The sequence below is a fragment of the Caretta caretta genome, chromosome 1, assembly GCF_965140235.1.
Source record: "Caretta caretta isolate rCarCar2 chromosome 1, rCarCar1.hap1, whole genome shotgun sequence".
Lineage (NCBI taxonomy): Eukaryota > Metazoa > Chordata > Testudines > Cheloniidae > Caretta > Caretta caretta.
This window is the reverse complement of record NC_134206.1, coordinates 303,406,442-303,423,411: the sequence shown is the minus strand read 5'-3', so window position 1 is coordinate 303,423,411 and position 16,970 is coordinate 303,406,442. Positions and strand designations below refer to the sequence as shown.

Sequence of the window (16,970 nt, the reverse complement as noted above, 5' to 3'; positions counted from 1 at the left end):
TCTGTGGATTAAAAGGCTTACAAAATGAGGTTTGTACCAGCCAATTTTGAATCCTCATTAATTAAATGCTTTTTATTAACAGGCCTACTTTCTTTCCAGTACTTTTCCCCTTGTTATACATGTAAAAGCACTTCTAGTTCATTCCATCTCCACAGCATGGCCGTCATTATTGCAGAGATTGGGGGAAACTGAAGCTCTTTGACAGGGAGCCCAATGACAGTGGCAAAAAACATCCATTCTGATTCCCCCCAGAAATTCTGCCTCTGACAACATGAAACTCAGTAGTTCTGGTTCTTTTACTTTAGAAATGACTTGTTGCTTTCTCTTAAATTTTAGTTCTGCCTCTCTCTCACTCACTCTCCACCTCTTGGCTATTAAGGTGGTTCTTGAAGAGAAAATATTCTCCTCTTTTCTATTTAAGCTTTTATACCATGCCCATCATCATGATAGCTGACAATCTCAGAACAAATACTTAATCTTAGCCAGGCTGAGAAGCAGTTCTCAGAGACTACAAAATGAGTATTCTCAACTGTTAGCTTCCTGCCACTCTCAAAATGGCAGAGCAGCCAAAGCTGCATAGAGCAAAGACCTGCAGATGTTCTGTATGTAAAGTGGCTTTTCGGTCAGCCATAAAGAAAGAACTGTGCCATTTTTGCTCCCAGCCTATAAACTCTTGCTTTGCCAAGTGGAATGCGGCCTCCGTTCCGCGCTGTACCAGAGATTCACCAAGAGAGCGTGAGGAGCCGCTATGCCCACTCTCCACTCTCCCAGAGGCTCACCTGACAGAAAAATCTCCCAATCTATCTCTACCTTCAGTGTCCCCAGACAGGGTAAGTAGAAAATTACTTTTCTCATGCAAAGAAGCATATTTCAAAGGCAGGAGTTTCAACTATTCCCTCTTCCTCTGATGTCCTTAAAGGGGTTCTAACTTTTTTCTAGGAAAAGGGGCAAGTATCCTTCTCAGAGCCCCTTCCTTCCAGGATAGCAAGAATGGGTCATATTCAGAAAATACAGTTCTAACCCTCTATCATCAGAAAAAATATTCACTCTTGAGAGATTTTAAAGGCCAAATCCTCACACTCCTTACAGAGAGATATCCTTAGCACTTTATAAAAATTAGATACTGATGCGGTCACTAGTCCCTACTACTTTTATTCTAGCACTAGTTTGCATTCAGGGTCTCCATCAGAGCATTCACACTATACTCCCTGGATTTCTTTGTCACCAAGTGAAAGAGTAATTTATACTGTTGTCTTTCAACCTGAAAAGAAGAGGCACAAAGGGAAATGCCTGTTCTTCAAATCCTATGCTGCCAGAGCACCTCATTTGAGGAAGTTACAAGGACTGAGTAGGACCCAAGCTACAGAAGTATTGGACAAGTATTCCTGCCTTGAGTGGCTGTTTAAGACTACATCAATCCATCTACTGACTACCTTTCAGTTCTAGCTGCTTGGTCTCTGGCTGGGTTGTGATGCCTTGTCTCTCTTACCTGTTCTCCATATGAAGAATGTGAATGCCTATTGTTGGTGTTGAAAAGCTCCATAGACACTTGCCCCTGTAATTGGTTTGTTGTCTTTTTTAGTCCTGATTTGCTCCATGATTGGAGTCATTCTCCTACATAAGAGAGACAAGGTGGGTGAGGTAATATCTTTTATAGGACCAACTTCTGTTGGTGGAAGAGAGAAGTTTTCAATCTTCACAAAGCTCTTCTTCAGGTCTGGAAAAGGTAACCAGAGTGTCACAGCTAAATACAGGGTGGGACAGATTGTTAAACATGAGAGGTTAGCACATGTTGCAAGAAACTCCTTAAAATGAAGTGGGTTAAAATGAATTAACACCACTGCAGTCATAGAAAAAAAGAAGGTTAGTAGGTTACAAAATGTTTTAATGATCCATACACCCAGTGTTTATTGAGACCATGATTTTCATTTGTTTACCAGAGTTATGAACTTCAGGATGAGGACTGAGAGGTCAGATATGGAGTATCACTTTGTGAAAAGTGTTTGCCCAGAGGTGGTAGGGTGTTTTTGTCTTTTATCATTTTTTTGTGTGAGGTCATTCAAGAATGAAGTGATTGTCTGGTTTCACCCACATAGTTGTTGGGGCATTTGATGCACTGGATGAGATACACCACGTGTTGTGTTAGGCATGCCTAGAATCCATGGATCTTGCGTGTCGTGTCAGGCATTAATCACCTTAGCGGTGGAGATAAGTCTGTGGGTTGTGGCAGATTATTCAATGGACCCATTGAGCCTTTATCCAGGGGCCCTGGCCAATTGGGGGGGGCCCTGGAAAAATGGGCACCCCAGCAGAAATCCGCCATGGGGCAGCAGAAGCTCAGAGCCGTGGCAGAAGCCGTGGGGTAGGCAGGGGAAACCCCAGTTCTCCGACCCTGGTCCCTGGTAGAAGCGCCAGGTGTGAATAAATTGAACAACTGTCTTATCAAGCTTGAACGAAATAGAAGTATTGCAACTGTTTGGCCTCAAACTTCCATATACTTAAAAATGTAAGCCTTGCAAAAACAAAGCTTAAGCTTGTGGCTTCTGGTCAGGACACACTGCAACCAGATAACAATTTATGCTGACTCCTATGTACTTATCAACCCCAAATTACCCACATTCAAGATCTAATTGGCTACAGAAAATAATTAGGCCTCAATTATACGAACAACTAACAATTGGACATAAAAATTAAATATGCATCAATTATACAACTAGGGCAACCACATAACCAATGTGGCCCTCCCTGATTGGTTGATCTGTTCTAAAACACAGCCATCAGATCAGATAAAAAGAATGAAGGCACGGGACTCTGTGTGTGTGTGTGTGTGTGTGTTTTCGGTAAACCTGACCCACGCTCCCTGAACCAAAGGGACGTGCACATCTCGACTGTCTGTACCAGTGCGGAAAATGGCCAACTGAAGCGTAACCAGGAATATAAAGCTGGTAAATAATAGCTTTACTTATGCTTGTCTTCCGGGCTTTGGTTGTAGCCTGCCAGGACCAGCATATGTAATGTCACTGTTCAGAAACTCGCAAATGGTTCACAATATTACATGTACTGGCACTTGTCTTCAATATAATCTGCCTTTTGTATTAATTCTCATTCAGTGCTGGTCTTTGCTTTTCCTTTTTTTATTTTGTTTATGCTGTTATTGTAGTAAAAAATCATTAAAAGCCTTTCTTGAGGAATAATTAGTAGTTCTTATTTTATATGGACACCACTTAACCTCATTACATCTGTGTTGGGTGATGGGAAGTAGCGAACACCCCAGGGTGAAATAGGGCCCTGAGGCATGCCTCCTTCTTCCTTTATCTCTGCACCAAGCAGGTGGGGTAGGGCAGGGAAAGCCCCAGCACCCGGACCTAGTCCCGGCAGAAGGCCTGGGGGTCAGGGTGGGGAAAGTCTGAGTGCCCGGACCCTGGCTGCAGCCCCAGGATTGGAGGAGTTCTCGCTTCCTGCCGCAGCTTCAGGGCTGGGGCTGTGGTGTGGGGATAGAGCTTTTATGGTCTTGGGGCTTCAGTGAGGGGGAGCCAAAAGGAGCAAACAGGGGAATGGGGCCACAGTGGGGCGGGGCGGGATCATGGGCGAAACAGGGCTAGGGCCACAGGGGAAGGGGTGGAATGGGGTGGGGCCATGGGTGGAACAGGAGCAGGGCTACGGGGGAAGGGGCAGAATGGGGTGGGACCATGAGCGAGGCTGCAGGCAGAAGGGAAAGAATGGGGGCAGGACCACAGGCGGAAGTGGTGCGGCGGGGCCACAGTTCTGCCACCGGAGCCCCTCCACTTGCTCTGGCCCAGGGCCCCAGGAGAACTTAATCAGCCTCTGTCTGTAGGTTTTACATCTGTTGTTCTGGCAGGGTGTGGTGCTGCTTTGAATTGGTGTGTCCTGGTCTATGGGAAGCTTGCTTCTGATGATGTTGAGGATTTGTTTGAAGGCCAGAAGAGGGGGGTTTCGGAAAGATTTATTTCAGGATGTGATCAAGTATGGGTTGTAATTGTTTGATGATTCTCCGTATGTGTTGGTAGGTGACAAGCAGGGGTGTGCGTTTGGAGTTTGGGGGTTTGTTTGGGTGGGTTTTCGGTTGGTGGGGGGTTTTGGGGGTTTTTTTGTTTTGTTTTTTGTTTTTGTATCAAAGCAAGTTCTCTCGAGGTATTTGGGTGGCCCATTCCATGATGTGATCTGCTTCTCTGATGGAGTGTCCTTGTCTGATGAAGGCAGTTATATGGATGTTAAAGGTCTATCTTTGGAGCATATTCTATGGATCTGAGTTCCTGGCTGTAGATAACAGATTTATTGGTGTGTTTGGGATGGTTACTGGATCTGTGAAGGTAGGTGTGGTGATTCGTGTGTTTCTTGTATATAATTGTCTGTAGGGTTCCATTGTTGAAGCTGATTGTTGCATCCAGGAAGTTGATGCTGGTTATGATGTTGTTCCTGGATGCCCTGATAAGCTTCAACATCCTGGACATAACCAAATATTAGTATCTTCCATCAGTAGAAGCTGGGCCAAATAAAAGTTACCTTTTCCACCTTGTCTCTCTCTTATCCTAGAACCTACACAGCTACAACAGCATTCCAAACTACATAACTGTCATTCTTTGTTTCAATCTATCCTCTTTCCTTTGTGTTTCATATGAATTTGTTTCCTTGATCCCTACTAGTGACTTCAGTGCTTTTTCAGCCCCTGGACTTTTCCTTCAGAAAGGAAACCAGATTCTTTTTTTACTTATTGCCTCACTCTCTTGGTAAAGGGCAGTAGTTAATGCTGGAAGAAGATGTGATAACAGGCTTGATTGGTTTTCCCTCACTGATTGTTGGTCTGATCTGCCTTTAAATTGCAGAACACAGCACTCTATTTAGATTTTCCTCAAAAATTAGATCTGAGTTATTTGTGGGAATAGCTGTTTATTTTATTTTCCTGTTATTTAATGTCAAAAAAGATTTCCAAAAAGTGGAGGTGCTGTGTGAATGTTGCTAATAGAAACACCTAGGAGCTTAGAATTATTTTATAGCATTGTATTCCTATGATTTCTGTAGTAATCAATATTCAGGTAGGAGGCAATTGCCACAATACAGGGGATAATTCTTACCCACTATAAAGCTAAGGAACCCTGCTACCATGAAGAGTCAGATCTTGGGCAGAATTAGGAAAACACCCTGTACCAAGGAAATAGCAACATCCTAGACATCACCAAATATTGGTATCCAATTCAGATCCTGATCCTACAATGAAATCTTTGCAAATGGACCTCTATTCCCATTTGCTATCCAACTGAAGTCAAAGCACACAGATTTCACTTCAGGATTGGGCCTTAAGTTGTAATTGTAATGGAGCAGGGAACTTGCTTTATATACTGCCAAAGCCAATAAATAATAACTGTCTCAAATTATTCCAATATGTACACGTTTACGAAAAGGAGGAATTAATCTCAATTTTTTTCTACCCATTTCCATACAACTTTAAGTTCTCAGGGGGGTTACCCCAATATGCCTCTTTAATAAACAAAAAACAAACATACAAAACTACCAGCTCTGTAGACATATATTTGGATTACCTCAGTTTTCAAGATCATTTTCCTTATTTAAATAATTTGGGCCAAATTCTTTTGAACATTTTGTTTTTGCAAAACTAATGTAATTGTATTTTAAAAGGTCATTGGATTGCCATTGTCTTTTCCCATAAAATGCACTGTTCTGAATTTCCAGAGAATGCTGTTTAATCATATCGGAGATGGTGCTTTGCCCCGAAGTGATCCTAACCTGTCTGGCCCTGAGAAAGGTGAGTAGAATCCTGTACCACTGCCAATCTGGGTATCAGTGAAGATACAATTAAAGTTGTCACTCTAGAATGCCACTCCTCCTGACAGGCTGGTGAATAATAATAGTTCCTAGATCTCATATGGCACGTCCCATCCATACATCTCAAAGTGCTTCACAAGAAAAGGACAGGTTTCAGAGTGGTAGCCGTGTTAGTCTGTATCAGCAAAAAAAACCCCGAGGAGTACTTGTGTCACCTTAGAGACTAACAAATTTATTAGGGCGTACGCTTTTGTGGGCTAAAACCCACTTCATCGGATGCATTCAGTGGAAAATATAGTAGGAAGACACACACACACACACACACACAACATGAAAAAATGGGTGTTGCCATACCAACTGTAACAAGACCAATTAATTAAGGTGGGCTGTTCTAAGCAGGTGAAAAAAAACCTTTTGTAGTGATAATCAGGATGGCCCATTTCAAACAGTTGACAAGACAGTGTACCTGTGATCTGAGCCTTGCATTCAGAAGGGCCCAGGAGACAGGAGGGAGTAAGAGTCAGTGATGGAGCAGCAGATGGCAAGGCATTGCTGCTGGCTGTCTGCCTGCTAGCACGGTCTTGAGCTGGCTGGACTGGCTCACTTGGGAGGAAGTTTAAAGGCTCAGAAGTGGGAGAAAGATACATGTTCATCTGGAGGCTAAAGGGGAGGTTGAGATGATCTTGCCTTGGGATGGGAGGCAACCCTGAAGTTTGATACATCCATTTCCCATTTAGCCATACATAATTCACCCCTGCTCCTCCCCACGTATAGTTAGTAATGTTTATATCTGGAATGCTACTGGAACTAGATCTAATTATCTTTACCATATTAAAGTAAATAAGAAACATCCATTATTTGCTATAAAGAAAATATAAATGAGGATGCTTCTGTATTGTTGGAGTAATTACACAGAGCACTAACCTTTTCACTGAAATCACTGTGTAATATACAGACACACTCCAAATGGTTTACAGTAAAACAGATTAATTCAAATCAGACATTTCAAAAGAAAATTATAACTAGCGCCGACCAGGAAGTAGAATTTCCATCCTGCAAAGTAAATTGAGTTTTCTAATATTTTTTCACTTGAATCGGGATGAAAGTTCAAAAACCAGAATTTTTCATGGGACCAAAAAATCCAAAATGTCCAGGCAGCAGAAATATTTTGGTCTTTACAGAATTTCAATTATGCTGGTCTGGGAGCTGAAGAACTGGCCATCTTAGGGAGTTTACTCAACCACGAGGTTGGAGCCTAGGGAGCCAGTTAGCAGGGGTCATGCCCACCTGGTCACTTTTAAAGTAAGGACAGATCATGCTGCTAGATGGAAGTAACGTGTTACCATCAATATGTTAAATGTCTCTATTACATATTAGGAAATAAAAAGACAAAATGGTCTTTTAGGAAATAGGCTGATTACTGTGTCCTGCTCTCAGGGTCAACCCTCTACTGCAGAAGCACTCCTCAGGAGAACTAGTCAAAAAGATTGATAAAAATGTTCTCACTGGAATGCATTTTAATCGGTACCTATTAAAAGCATAATATATGTTATGTGTACTTACGAACAAATGAATATTAAAATGTAAATGGTAAGTTGCCAGGTAAACCTGAATCCTGGGTATTAGGACTGGAAAATTAAATATACAAGAAATCTTATTTTGGTGCTTTAAATACATTTGTTTTAATTTAGTTCATGAATTAGTTGTTCTCCAAGCAAACAATTTCATTATTTACCCCCCTTTGAATAAAATTGTTCACTCATTACAAATTAGTTCTTTGTAATATCTACAGGGAACAAATTATAAAATGTTTTTGCTTTAGAAAGTGTAATAAAATGTCAGGAAATTTTTGTCATTGTTTTGTTTTTTAATGTAGTGACAGGTTATGAGCAATATTTCTGCAAATGGATTACTGTCAAGGTTGGTTCATGCCAATATCAGATTTGTCATTATTATCTGGGCACATGAACATCTGGGTACATGACTATAGAAACCAATTGGATACTGGTTTAAACACACCTCGCTCCCCTCAGTTGTGTATTTATTCCCTGTTCTGTATTTTCTAAATTGTAAGATCTCTGGGGTAGGGACTATCCTTGTGTTGTTTGTACAAATCCTTGTGTTATTTGTACAGTGCCTGGTAGAGTAGGAATGTGGTAGTCCTTAAATGTACTGCAATAGAAATAGTGAATAACATTAACACTGTACTCTAACTTTCACTCCATTCTTGTAAATGAGCACAAGGTCCTGCTGTGTTTCAGTACCACGTTTGCACACAAGTATGGAGGACAGGCAAAGAGAAGAATGGTATAGATAGAGCTTGTGCTCCCTATATGTTGGAAGTGCTTTGAATGTATTGTCAACAGATGGTTCAGCTTAAAAGGGCTTCTACCAATTCTGTAGTCTTTATTTTTTTGAAGGTCGTAGATTTTTCATTAACTAGAGGGTAGCTTTAAGGAAAACTGAAATTTTTAAGATCTCTTTTGGGCCTGCCAGTGTTAAATGTCTTTTTGTCAGACAAGTGTGGAGAACATTATAGTATGAGACCTCTCTGCTTCCCGTCATAGAGAATATTCTATGCTTTGTGCAGTAATCTCTATTCCATGCACTACAATTCAATTAAAGATGCACAAGCCCTGAAAAATGACACCGATAAATACCAAACAGTGATCTTATACAAGTCAAGGGTGCCAAAGTCATCTGCGACCAAGTAAAATTACATATTTAATTAGAACCTTTGGACCATGGATACAAAGTAAGGGTCATATGCTACCCTCACTCCATTTTTTGCTTTGTGCTATTTTTAATGTATTTTAACCTTTTTTATTTCTTCTCTTCATCGGCCTATGTATTTTTGTTCAGTTCCTCTCCCCTTCCACTTTGCGCGCTCTCTCTCCCTCCCTCTCTCTCTCGGTTGTTTTGGTTGGGTTGGTTTCTTTTGTTTGTTTTGTTTTTTGTCTATACCAGAGCAACAGAAGTGTGTTAAAATTGAAGATATTCTTTGGGAATATTGGCTGGAATTCTAGTCAGTTTCCTTCTCCAGTCTTTCCATATATAAAGCGACTCAGAAGAAACTGCCTAGGAACAGTCTGTTTCATTCCACATAGAACTCTTTAAACAGGGAGCCTGTTACAGAGGGAATCTGAGGGCAGGTCTACACTATCGCTTAAGTCGTTGTAATTTACCTTGCTTAGGGGTGTGAAAAAGTCATCCCCCTGAGCAACGCAAGTTACAGCGACCAAAGCACTGTCCACACTGGCGCTGTGTCAGCAAGAGATGCTCTTCCACTGACTAGCTTCTGCCTCTCGAGGAGGCGGAGTACTTATGCCGACAGGAGAGTGCTCTCCCATCAGCATAGAGCGTCTTCACCAGATGTGCTACAGCAGCGCAACTGCATCGGTGCAGCTGCACCTGATGTAGTGCTTCTAGTGTAGACTAGCCCTGACTGTATTCATGGGATCGTAGTCTGTTTCTCTCTGTAGCTGGATCTGCGTGTGCAAAGCACCAGAGTGCTCTTTCAGCTGCTACTGCTGATAAGGTCCAACTTGCTGTACAATCTCAAATTCACCTATCGGCCACGTACATACATTAAGCAGGCCAGGAGTCTAACATGCATGATTTTAAGTGCTTTTTGAAATGCTATTGTAATCATGCAAGTTTTTTCAGGCATGCTGTTAAGTTGGTTAACATGTTAACTCTACATATTTGTAATCTTCATGGACCTAGGAAAGGTGGAGAGGTTGGAATTGAGAGCTGGAAATATTAGCAGATGTGTCAGCATTGTTATTCTCTTCCAGCTGTAAACACCACCCCCAGCAGCTGGAGCCTGGACAATGGGAAAGAAGCTAGGAACATGTCAGAAAGTGGAAAGCTTATGTCTCCCCCTGTGCCACCAAGACCCACACAAACTGGTGAGTATATGAACATTTCAGGCCATCCTCCAATACAAAATGATTTACTTGATAGTTTTGACTCTTTCCACTGTGATTAACACTTAACTCCCTTGGCAGGCTAATTTATCAGTTGATTGCTGTGGATGGAAGACTGTAGAACTGCAGTTGTTCACCTTGTTAACATTCTGTACTCTTGTAACATTCCATTTTCAATATCCTGCATCTTCACTGAATGACTTATTAGAGTCAAACATGTTAATACCAAAAGAGAGTATTGATTTTTTTTTGTCTTTTGACCTTATGATGGTTAGAGGTTAGTAATCACAAACTGGGCACTATGAAAAGAAGGATTGGGTGGTGCTGTATAGGCTGTCATGTAAGTCCATGGTTTCAGTTTCATTAACCAGTTTGCCCTTCAAAAATCATTTGTCAATTTAAAAGAAAAGATATTTAAATGCTACTTTAAGTATGATTATTTTCAAGTGATTGAAGATATTTTCCATTTATCCTCATGCCTCACAATACACCATGGACCTTCAGGCTTCTGACAGAAGCATGTTTTGTCATGTGTTGTTGCTTCTTTAACACATACATATAGAATTTTGTCCTTAAAAGAAAAAGCAAAGGGAGGGGAAGAAAGCATGATAAGGAAATTTTTTCAATCACGTTGCCAGTTAGTTTAGAATGATGTAAAAATTGCCAGGGGAGATGAGTGCATAAATATTTCATGCTGTATGTATTCTCTTGTAAGATAACCTTTGCATAACTTTGAAAACAAATGAAATCTTCTAAAGCATGCACAGCCTTTGAGCAAGATGCACAGAATGGAACAGGGGGAGGTATTGGGTAGTAAAAATTGGATCATCTCTTTTCCATTAACAACGCTTTCCCAAGAATACCTTTGTATCTTTTTTTTTTCCTGTGAACCATCTAAACATACTGGTGACCTTTTGTATCTGGTAGAATTTCTGTGATAAACTTGATTTATGGTTTTCATGAGGGTGGCATTCTAAAATATGTCTAGTTTCTGTGAAATTGAATTGAAACCTTTCTAACTTCACAGCTTCACCAGCAAGGCATGTGGCTTCGGTTTCCCCTTCTCCTGCTGGCAGATCTCCAATGAAGGTACTGGCCTATTCCGTGGGCCTTGTTAAGTCTATGTTGTGTGGTGCATAACTTTTCATTTATATTGGCTGAAGGAAGCAGTTTAGCAGGATTTCCAGAATACACCAACTTTCTTAGCCCGCAGTGACAATTAAGTAAAACCCACTTCATTTTTCCTCTGCCATATGTTGGACTCAATCTTTGGCCCTTCTTCCAGCCCCTTTGCATTGCCTGAGGAAGTTGCCCCTAAGAATCTAATCTAAATTCCATTGATGTAAATGAAAATTTTTCCATCTTCCCAATGACTTCAGTGGGCTTTGACTCAGTCCCTAGATGGGCAGCCAAGAATTCCCCCGACATGGGGTGGGGATGCAGAAAGCCAGCTCTAAGCACCTCTCTCCACTCCACTGCAGTGCTCACAGCTGTCTGATCCTAGTCTGGAACAGAGCAGCTGAGCACCAGCCAGCCCAAGATCAGGGGAACAGAAAGTTGTTTTAGATCCACGTTCCCTCCACGACTATTCAGCTGAGGATTGAGTCTGCTGTGTCTGGATTGTCTCTCAAACTAGCTAGCATAAGTCTAACATATTTAGTACTTAGCAAAACCTTTTGTATGTGTAGTGTCTTTTCTTATCTCTTCAGGTGTTTGTTGTTGTATATTTCATGCTTTAATAATAATACGTCCTGAGTTTATGAGTAAGTCATAATTAAAAACTAATAATATTTCTTACAGGTTTTCAAACCCAAGCTTCTTTCATTCCTTTCTTCATCAGAATTGTGAGCCTCTGGCCTGTAGTAGTGTGTGGCCTCTTAACTTCCAGGACAGTCAGAGGAGAATAAGGAGATTCTAATGGACAGTATACTACTGGTGCCTAATTATTGCAGTGATGGGCATTATATAAAAATGCTTAGGATAAACTAAGTTTTCAGCAAATCACTAGAAGTCTACACCTTTCCTAACACATTCAATTCCTCACAATTCAGTACAATTGCTGTTCTACTGTAAAGAAATCAAAATCAAAAAGGGAAAATTACTGTGATTCTGCTTCCCTGAAGATGTTCTGCTAAAATTTTCCTTCCTGTCTCTTAACTCCTTAGCGTCCGACCAACAAAACTCTGTTAGTTCATGAAGAATTTTGACCCACAAGGATAGCAGTAATGGAGTAGTGTGTGTCATGTTCCCTCTTTGACCATTGTGCACCATCCCCTGCCTGGTATTAATGCTGCCCAACAAACATTGCAAGTCCGATCCTTCACTTATGTCGGCGGCAGAGTTCCCAGGAGAGACCAATTAAAAATATTTAATCATCATTGAAAAAATTGCTCCAGAGAAAAAACAGAAACAAAGTACAAGCACTAAGACACTTTAATAAAAGATCGCTAGAGCTGAGGAGAGAAAAAAGTAACAGTAAAAAAGAGATTGTGAAAATTTTAAACAGGTTTGGTTTTTTGTTTAAAAAAAAAAAAAAAATCCAACCAGTTCTAAAAATCCCCAAATTCTATGTGGGGTAAATGCATAAGAAACCTATTGGAGTAAAATCTACAGCAAACTATAATTATGGGTATTTTTCCCTTCTCTAATGATTCTCACTGACAGGATTCTCACTCCTGGAAGGTGAGAAGCTTCAGAAATATCCCAATAGAAAAATGACATAAGGTAGCACGATATAGGCTCTGCATCAAGGATAGAACTTCATGCCCCAAGAGCACTGACGTTTGAGTGTCGTCATCTGTGCAAAAACCGGTCTGTCTCGGCCAACAAATCCTATATCTGCCAATGTAGGAATCAAGCAGAGCCTTGAAGTTGAGTAGGCTTCATAATATCCTTGCAAAAGATTACAAGTGAACCAGCAAAGCTGGATTCACTCTCCCCACTTCTACAACATCAATGTAGAAAGGGGAAATCTGGAAACCATAATGTGGAGCTGCCTTGATTTGGAGGCCTCAACAGGAGTACATGGGAGAGATCCTAGCCCTCTCTCAGAACCTGTTGTCTTCAACCTTATGGGGGAGGCTCCGCCTTTCTGAGGACCAAGAACTCAATACCTCTGACTTCAGGTGTCCACAGTGGCACATGACTGCCAATAGAGGGTCTGTCTTATATTCTACTCCAGTACTATTGTTCTTGAGGATAAATATTCTTTAAGAGTTGAGGGAGTTTGACCAATCTTGTGCTGAGGAGCTAGGACTCATGAGTGAGAATCTTAGTGGATAATATCTTTAGTAAATAATATTTATCACATATACAATAGCTTGAGCTGGCTCATCACCACTTGGCTTAGGGCAAACAATACTTCTAAACCAGGCTGGTGATGGTGATTTGAGTATATTTCTAATCCTGGAAGTCCTGTGGCTTTTACAAGCAGAAGATGCTAAAAATTTTAAATAGCATTGATGCACACTGGAGAATTTGAAGCTACCTGCACTGTTAATGGTATCTGGTAATAAGTTACGGACCTGAAACCAAACACCGCACTGATAAATGCAGGGGAATTCAATAAAAGTTTATTCTCATTTACACAGCTATCATTCCTGTGTTACAAAATTATTAAGTAGTTAATTTTAAAAAAATCATACATGTAATATTAGATATAACACTGCTTCATGTGTGCTTTTTTTACAGCATGATTCATTGCAAAAAATGGGAGGAAAGCTGTAAATACGTTCTAAACCGGAGACTGAAGTAGCAGTACTGAATGTGATGTAGATACAGTGTTCTGGCAGTAGAGGGCACCGTGCTACTAGTTACACTGCAAGCTATGGATACATATTCCATCGTCAGTACTATGAACGTTTTCTTTTTAAACACTGACAGATTTTTCCGGAGACTGATGATAGGAATACATCATTTTAATATAGCTTACTTCCATTAAAATAAATTGTTGACATGAACAGTATTTGATGTATAGTTTGAAAATATAAGCATTCTATAGACAAGCTTTGACTTGTTTTTTACTGGATCTTAATTCAACCATAAATACATGTTCCGTCTATCAAGCCCCCAAGAATCTGTGCCAAAAAAAAAAAAATCTACCCGGGTTTTTAGTGTTTACATTGCTCTTAATTCTCCTTCACATGAATCCTTCTCTTTATTTCTTTGCAGGGATCCATGCAATCATTTACCCCATCTCCAGTGGAATGTCATTCCTCGGGGCTCATATCCAACTCCCCAGTCTTGTCAGGAAGTTACAGCAGTGGAATCTCTTCGCTTAGCCGATGCAGCACATCAGAAACGTCTGGCTTTGAAAGTCAAGGGAGTGAACAGACTATTCCAAACTACAGTGTTTCTGAGGAGCCAATGAGAAAAGAAAGTAAAACGCCGCCACCTTACAGCGTTTATGAACGAACTTTGAGACGGCCTGTTCCGCTACCTCACAGCCTCTCCATCCCTGTCACTGCAGATCCACCAGCACTTCCACCCAAACCCCTGCTGGCGCGGCCAAACAATCAGGAAAACAGTAGCCGGAGGACTGAACAGCTTCCTCGGCCCAGGCCTCTTCCTCGGAAAGTGTCCCAGTTATAAGAAGTCACTTTTATATGTACTTGCAATGACTTCTTTACCGTTTATGAAATAATATTTAAAAAGATTTAAATACATTTAGTGTAGGCACTTTAATATTTTACCCAATTTTCTTTTAAATGTTTATTAATATTATGTTGCACATTATTAAATAAAATTAATAATTTTGATTGCCAGGTATTACAGGAAGCATGAATGAGAGAATTTTGTTAATTTCAAGGTGGTAAATATGGATGCATAGCTTTTTGATATCTTATGTTCATTTTTATAAAATATAATTTAATTAAATCTAAAACCCCACAAGCTCTCATTTACATTAGTTGTATGCTTTTTACAAAACGTAGGCTATGCTAACTGAGCTAATCACGAGAAAGAAATGCACGCTTTCTAACAACATTGTTTGTAGGCTAGGACATTTCTGCAAGTAGGCTGAAGGTTGTTCCCCTTTCCCCATGAGCAGGGGGTTGGTCAATTTGGTGGTGGTGGCAGAGGAAGAGGAGGGGTTTTAATGCAAGTTACCCCGCAGTAAAAAGTTGTAAGGGCATGGGTTAGAGTGAGTTCTTGAAACAAAATACTACTTTTGTGTTGCTTTTTAAGAGTAACAAATATCCACATTTCATTCAGTGTAGATCACCTTTCTGGGAATTAAGTTCATAGAATCATAGAATATCAGGGTTGGAAGGAACCTCAGGAGGTCATCTAATCCAACCCCCTGCTCAAAGCAGGACCAATCCCCAATTTTTGCCCCCGATCCCTAAATGGCTGCCTCAAGGATTGAGCTCACAACCCTGGGTTTAGCAGGTCAATGCTCAAACCACTGAGCTATCCCTCCCCCCCTTAAGTTGTTTGTTGATAAGCTCTTTAGTCCTATAACAGTAGCTTATCTCCTGTATCTGGTGCACTTCTTTCTTTTTATGGTGCGATTTACCTTTACTCTTTCAGTTAGCCCATACAGGGAAAAAAAATCTCATTAACAGTTAGTTGGAGGTTTTCTCCTGTCTTTGAAAGTTAACTTAAAAAAAAAACCCTCTGTACCAGAAGAACAAATATCCAGATATTCTAGAGGCACAAATGAATGTGTCCCGTTACTAAGGATACACAAGAATCGATACTGATTAGTATCAAATCAATGCAGTGAGTGAACAAATTTAAAGAATAAGAATCACTGGGTATGTATCAATAAATTTTTAAAAGATTCAGGGCATTAATTCACAATTCTGCACAAATTAGCAAAATTCCTAACAGCTCTTCATGTATATTCTTATGAGTGGAGGTTTTTGTTATTGTTTGTTTTGTTTTAACTTAGTTGATCATTGTCATCTTTACTGAAGGAAGATGTAGTAGACAGTTCTAGGTTGAATTTCACTAGATAGCATCCGTAAAGCTATGGAAAGCTAATGCCCAGTCGTAGGAGTGTGGAAAAAGCACCTTGTGTATGTACTTTTCGTAGCTCTCTTTCTTTTTCTTACTGTTTTTAACACTTGGTTGACAACAGATTTATGAACTGTATTTTAAATCATGTTAAAAATATTCTCCTTTTTTGGGGAAGCTCATGTTGATTTTAATTGTTTGCTTTGTTGATTGCTTAACTGGAAGAAAGTGACCACTTTTTATATTCTCTCAATGAAACCTTCAGCAGGTATGTGCTGTTGATGGTAGCTATAGAGGTTTTCTATAATAAATGTTCAAGTATTTTTGTACATAACTGGTTAATTTTAATGAGGAGCGTACCATTATGTGAAAAAAGAAGCAAACAGTTGTGTATGCAGTAAGATTGTTATAATTATGCCAAATACTTTACGTATGGAAAAAAGAATATTTGTACATATGTGCTTTTAACAATAATTCTGCCATATTGACTTTACAATTTTGAATGTCAGAAAAAATTAATATATGTTAAAATATTTATGTTTTAGTGAAAGTATTCATAACTGAAAAAGGAACATATGAATTTTAGCTTTGTATCTTGCCTATTTTGAAGTCTGAAATTCCTTGAACTAGCTCTTGTTTTTGACTATAACATTTTTGTGTCTGTAACCACATTATAAAAGATGTAGAAGGCTACATATTTATGCTGGTATAAAGAGGTAATGCCTGAGATTTAACTAAGGTGTCACAAGTAAGATAACAAAGCTGCTTTGATTTTTTTTCTCCTGTGTAGTTTAATAGATTGGTTGTCTAGTGCTTGAGCACAGTATGAATCAGTGTTGTTTGCTCCTGAAGCCATTTATTTTATTTCTGGCAGTGAGCAGAATTGTTGAATTTATCATTTGCATATATTATTGAAGTCAGCTTTGCAGCAAAACATTTCATGAGGTTTCTGTTTACCCAGATGCTCATATAGGTTGCTGCAGAATAAAGTTACTTGATTAATCTTTATAGTATAATTTGTTTTCCACGTAATAGTTTAATTTCATGACAAACTGATTTATAACCTACTTTCTGCCTTCTTTGCTTCAGCTTGCTTTCTTCTAAAAATCTCCTGGATTGAGTTAGTCCTTTCCCTGCTCGGATCTGTAATGGCTTTGTGAGACAATTGCCAAGACAGTAAAGATTTGGAGGGCATTCACCTGCACTTCTGATCAATGGAGGACTGTAAAATTTACTGTAAGAGTTAGGTTAATTTATGGCAATTTGAACTCCCTGTTTTTA

At 39.9% G+C, this 16,970-nt stretch overlaps 1 protein-coding gene across 7 annotated transcripts in view; it reads left to right on the top strand.

Moving 5' to 3' along the window:
- DOCK4 (dedicator of cytokinesis 4) overlaps positions 1-16,691 on the top strand; it is a 414,714-nt gene extending 398,023 nt beyond the window's left edge. For 5 of the 7 annotated variants that reach the window (XM_048836079.2, XM_048836078.2, XM_048836083.2 and 2 more), the window contains 5 exons: positions 663-830; positions 5,710-5,782; positions 9,600-9,713; positions 10,759-10,820; positions 13,902-16,691. In XM_048836079.2, the coding sequence (XP_048692036.1) occupies positions 663-830; positions 5,710-5,782; positions 9,600-9,713; positions 10,759-10,820; positions 13,902-14,321 (837 nt within the window). In that variant the 3' untranslated portion in view covers positions 14,322-16,691. The remainder of the gene's footprint in view (positions 1-662; positions 831-5,709; positions 5,783-9,599; positions 9,714-10,758; positions 10,821-13,901) is intronic. The other 2 variants (XM_048836082.2, XM_048836080.2) reach the window with 1 other exon arrangement.
- The last annotated feature ends 279 nt before the right edge of the window (positions 16,692-16,970 follow it).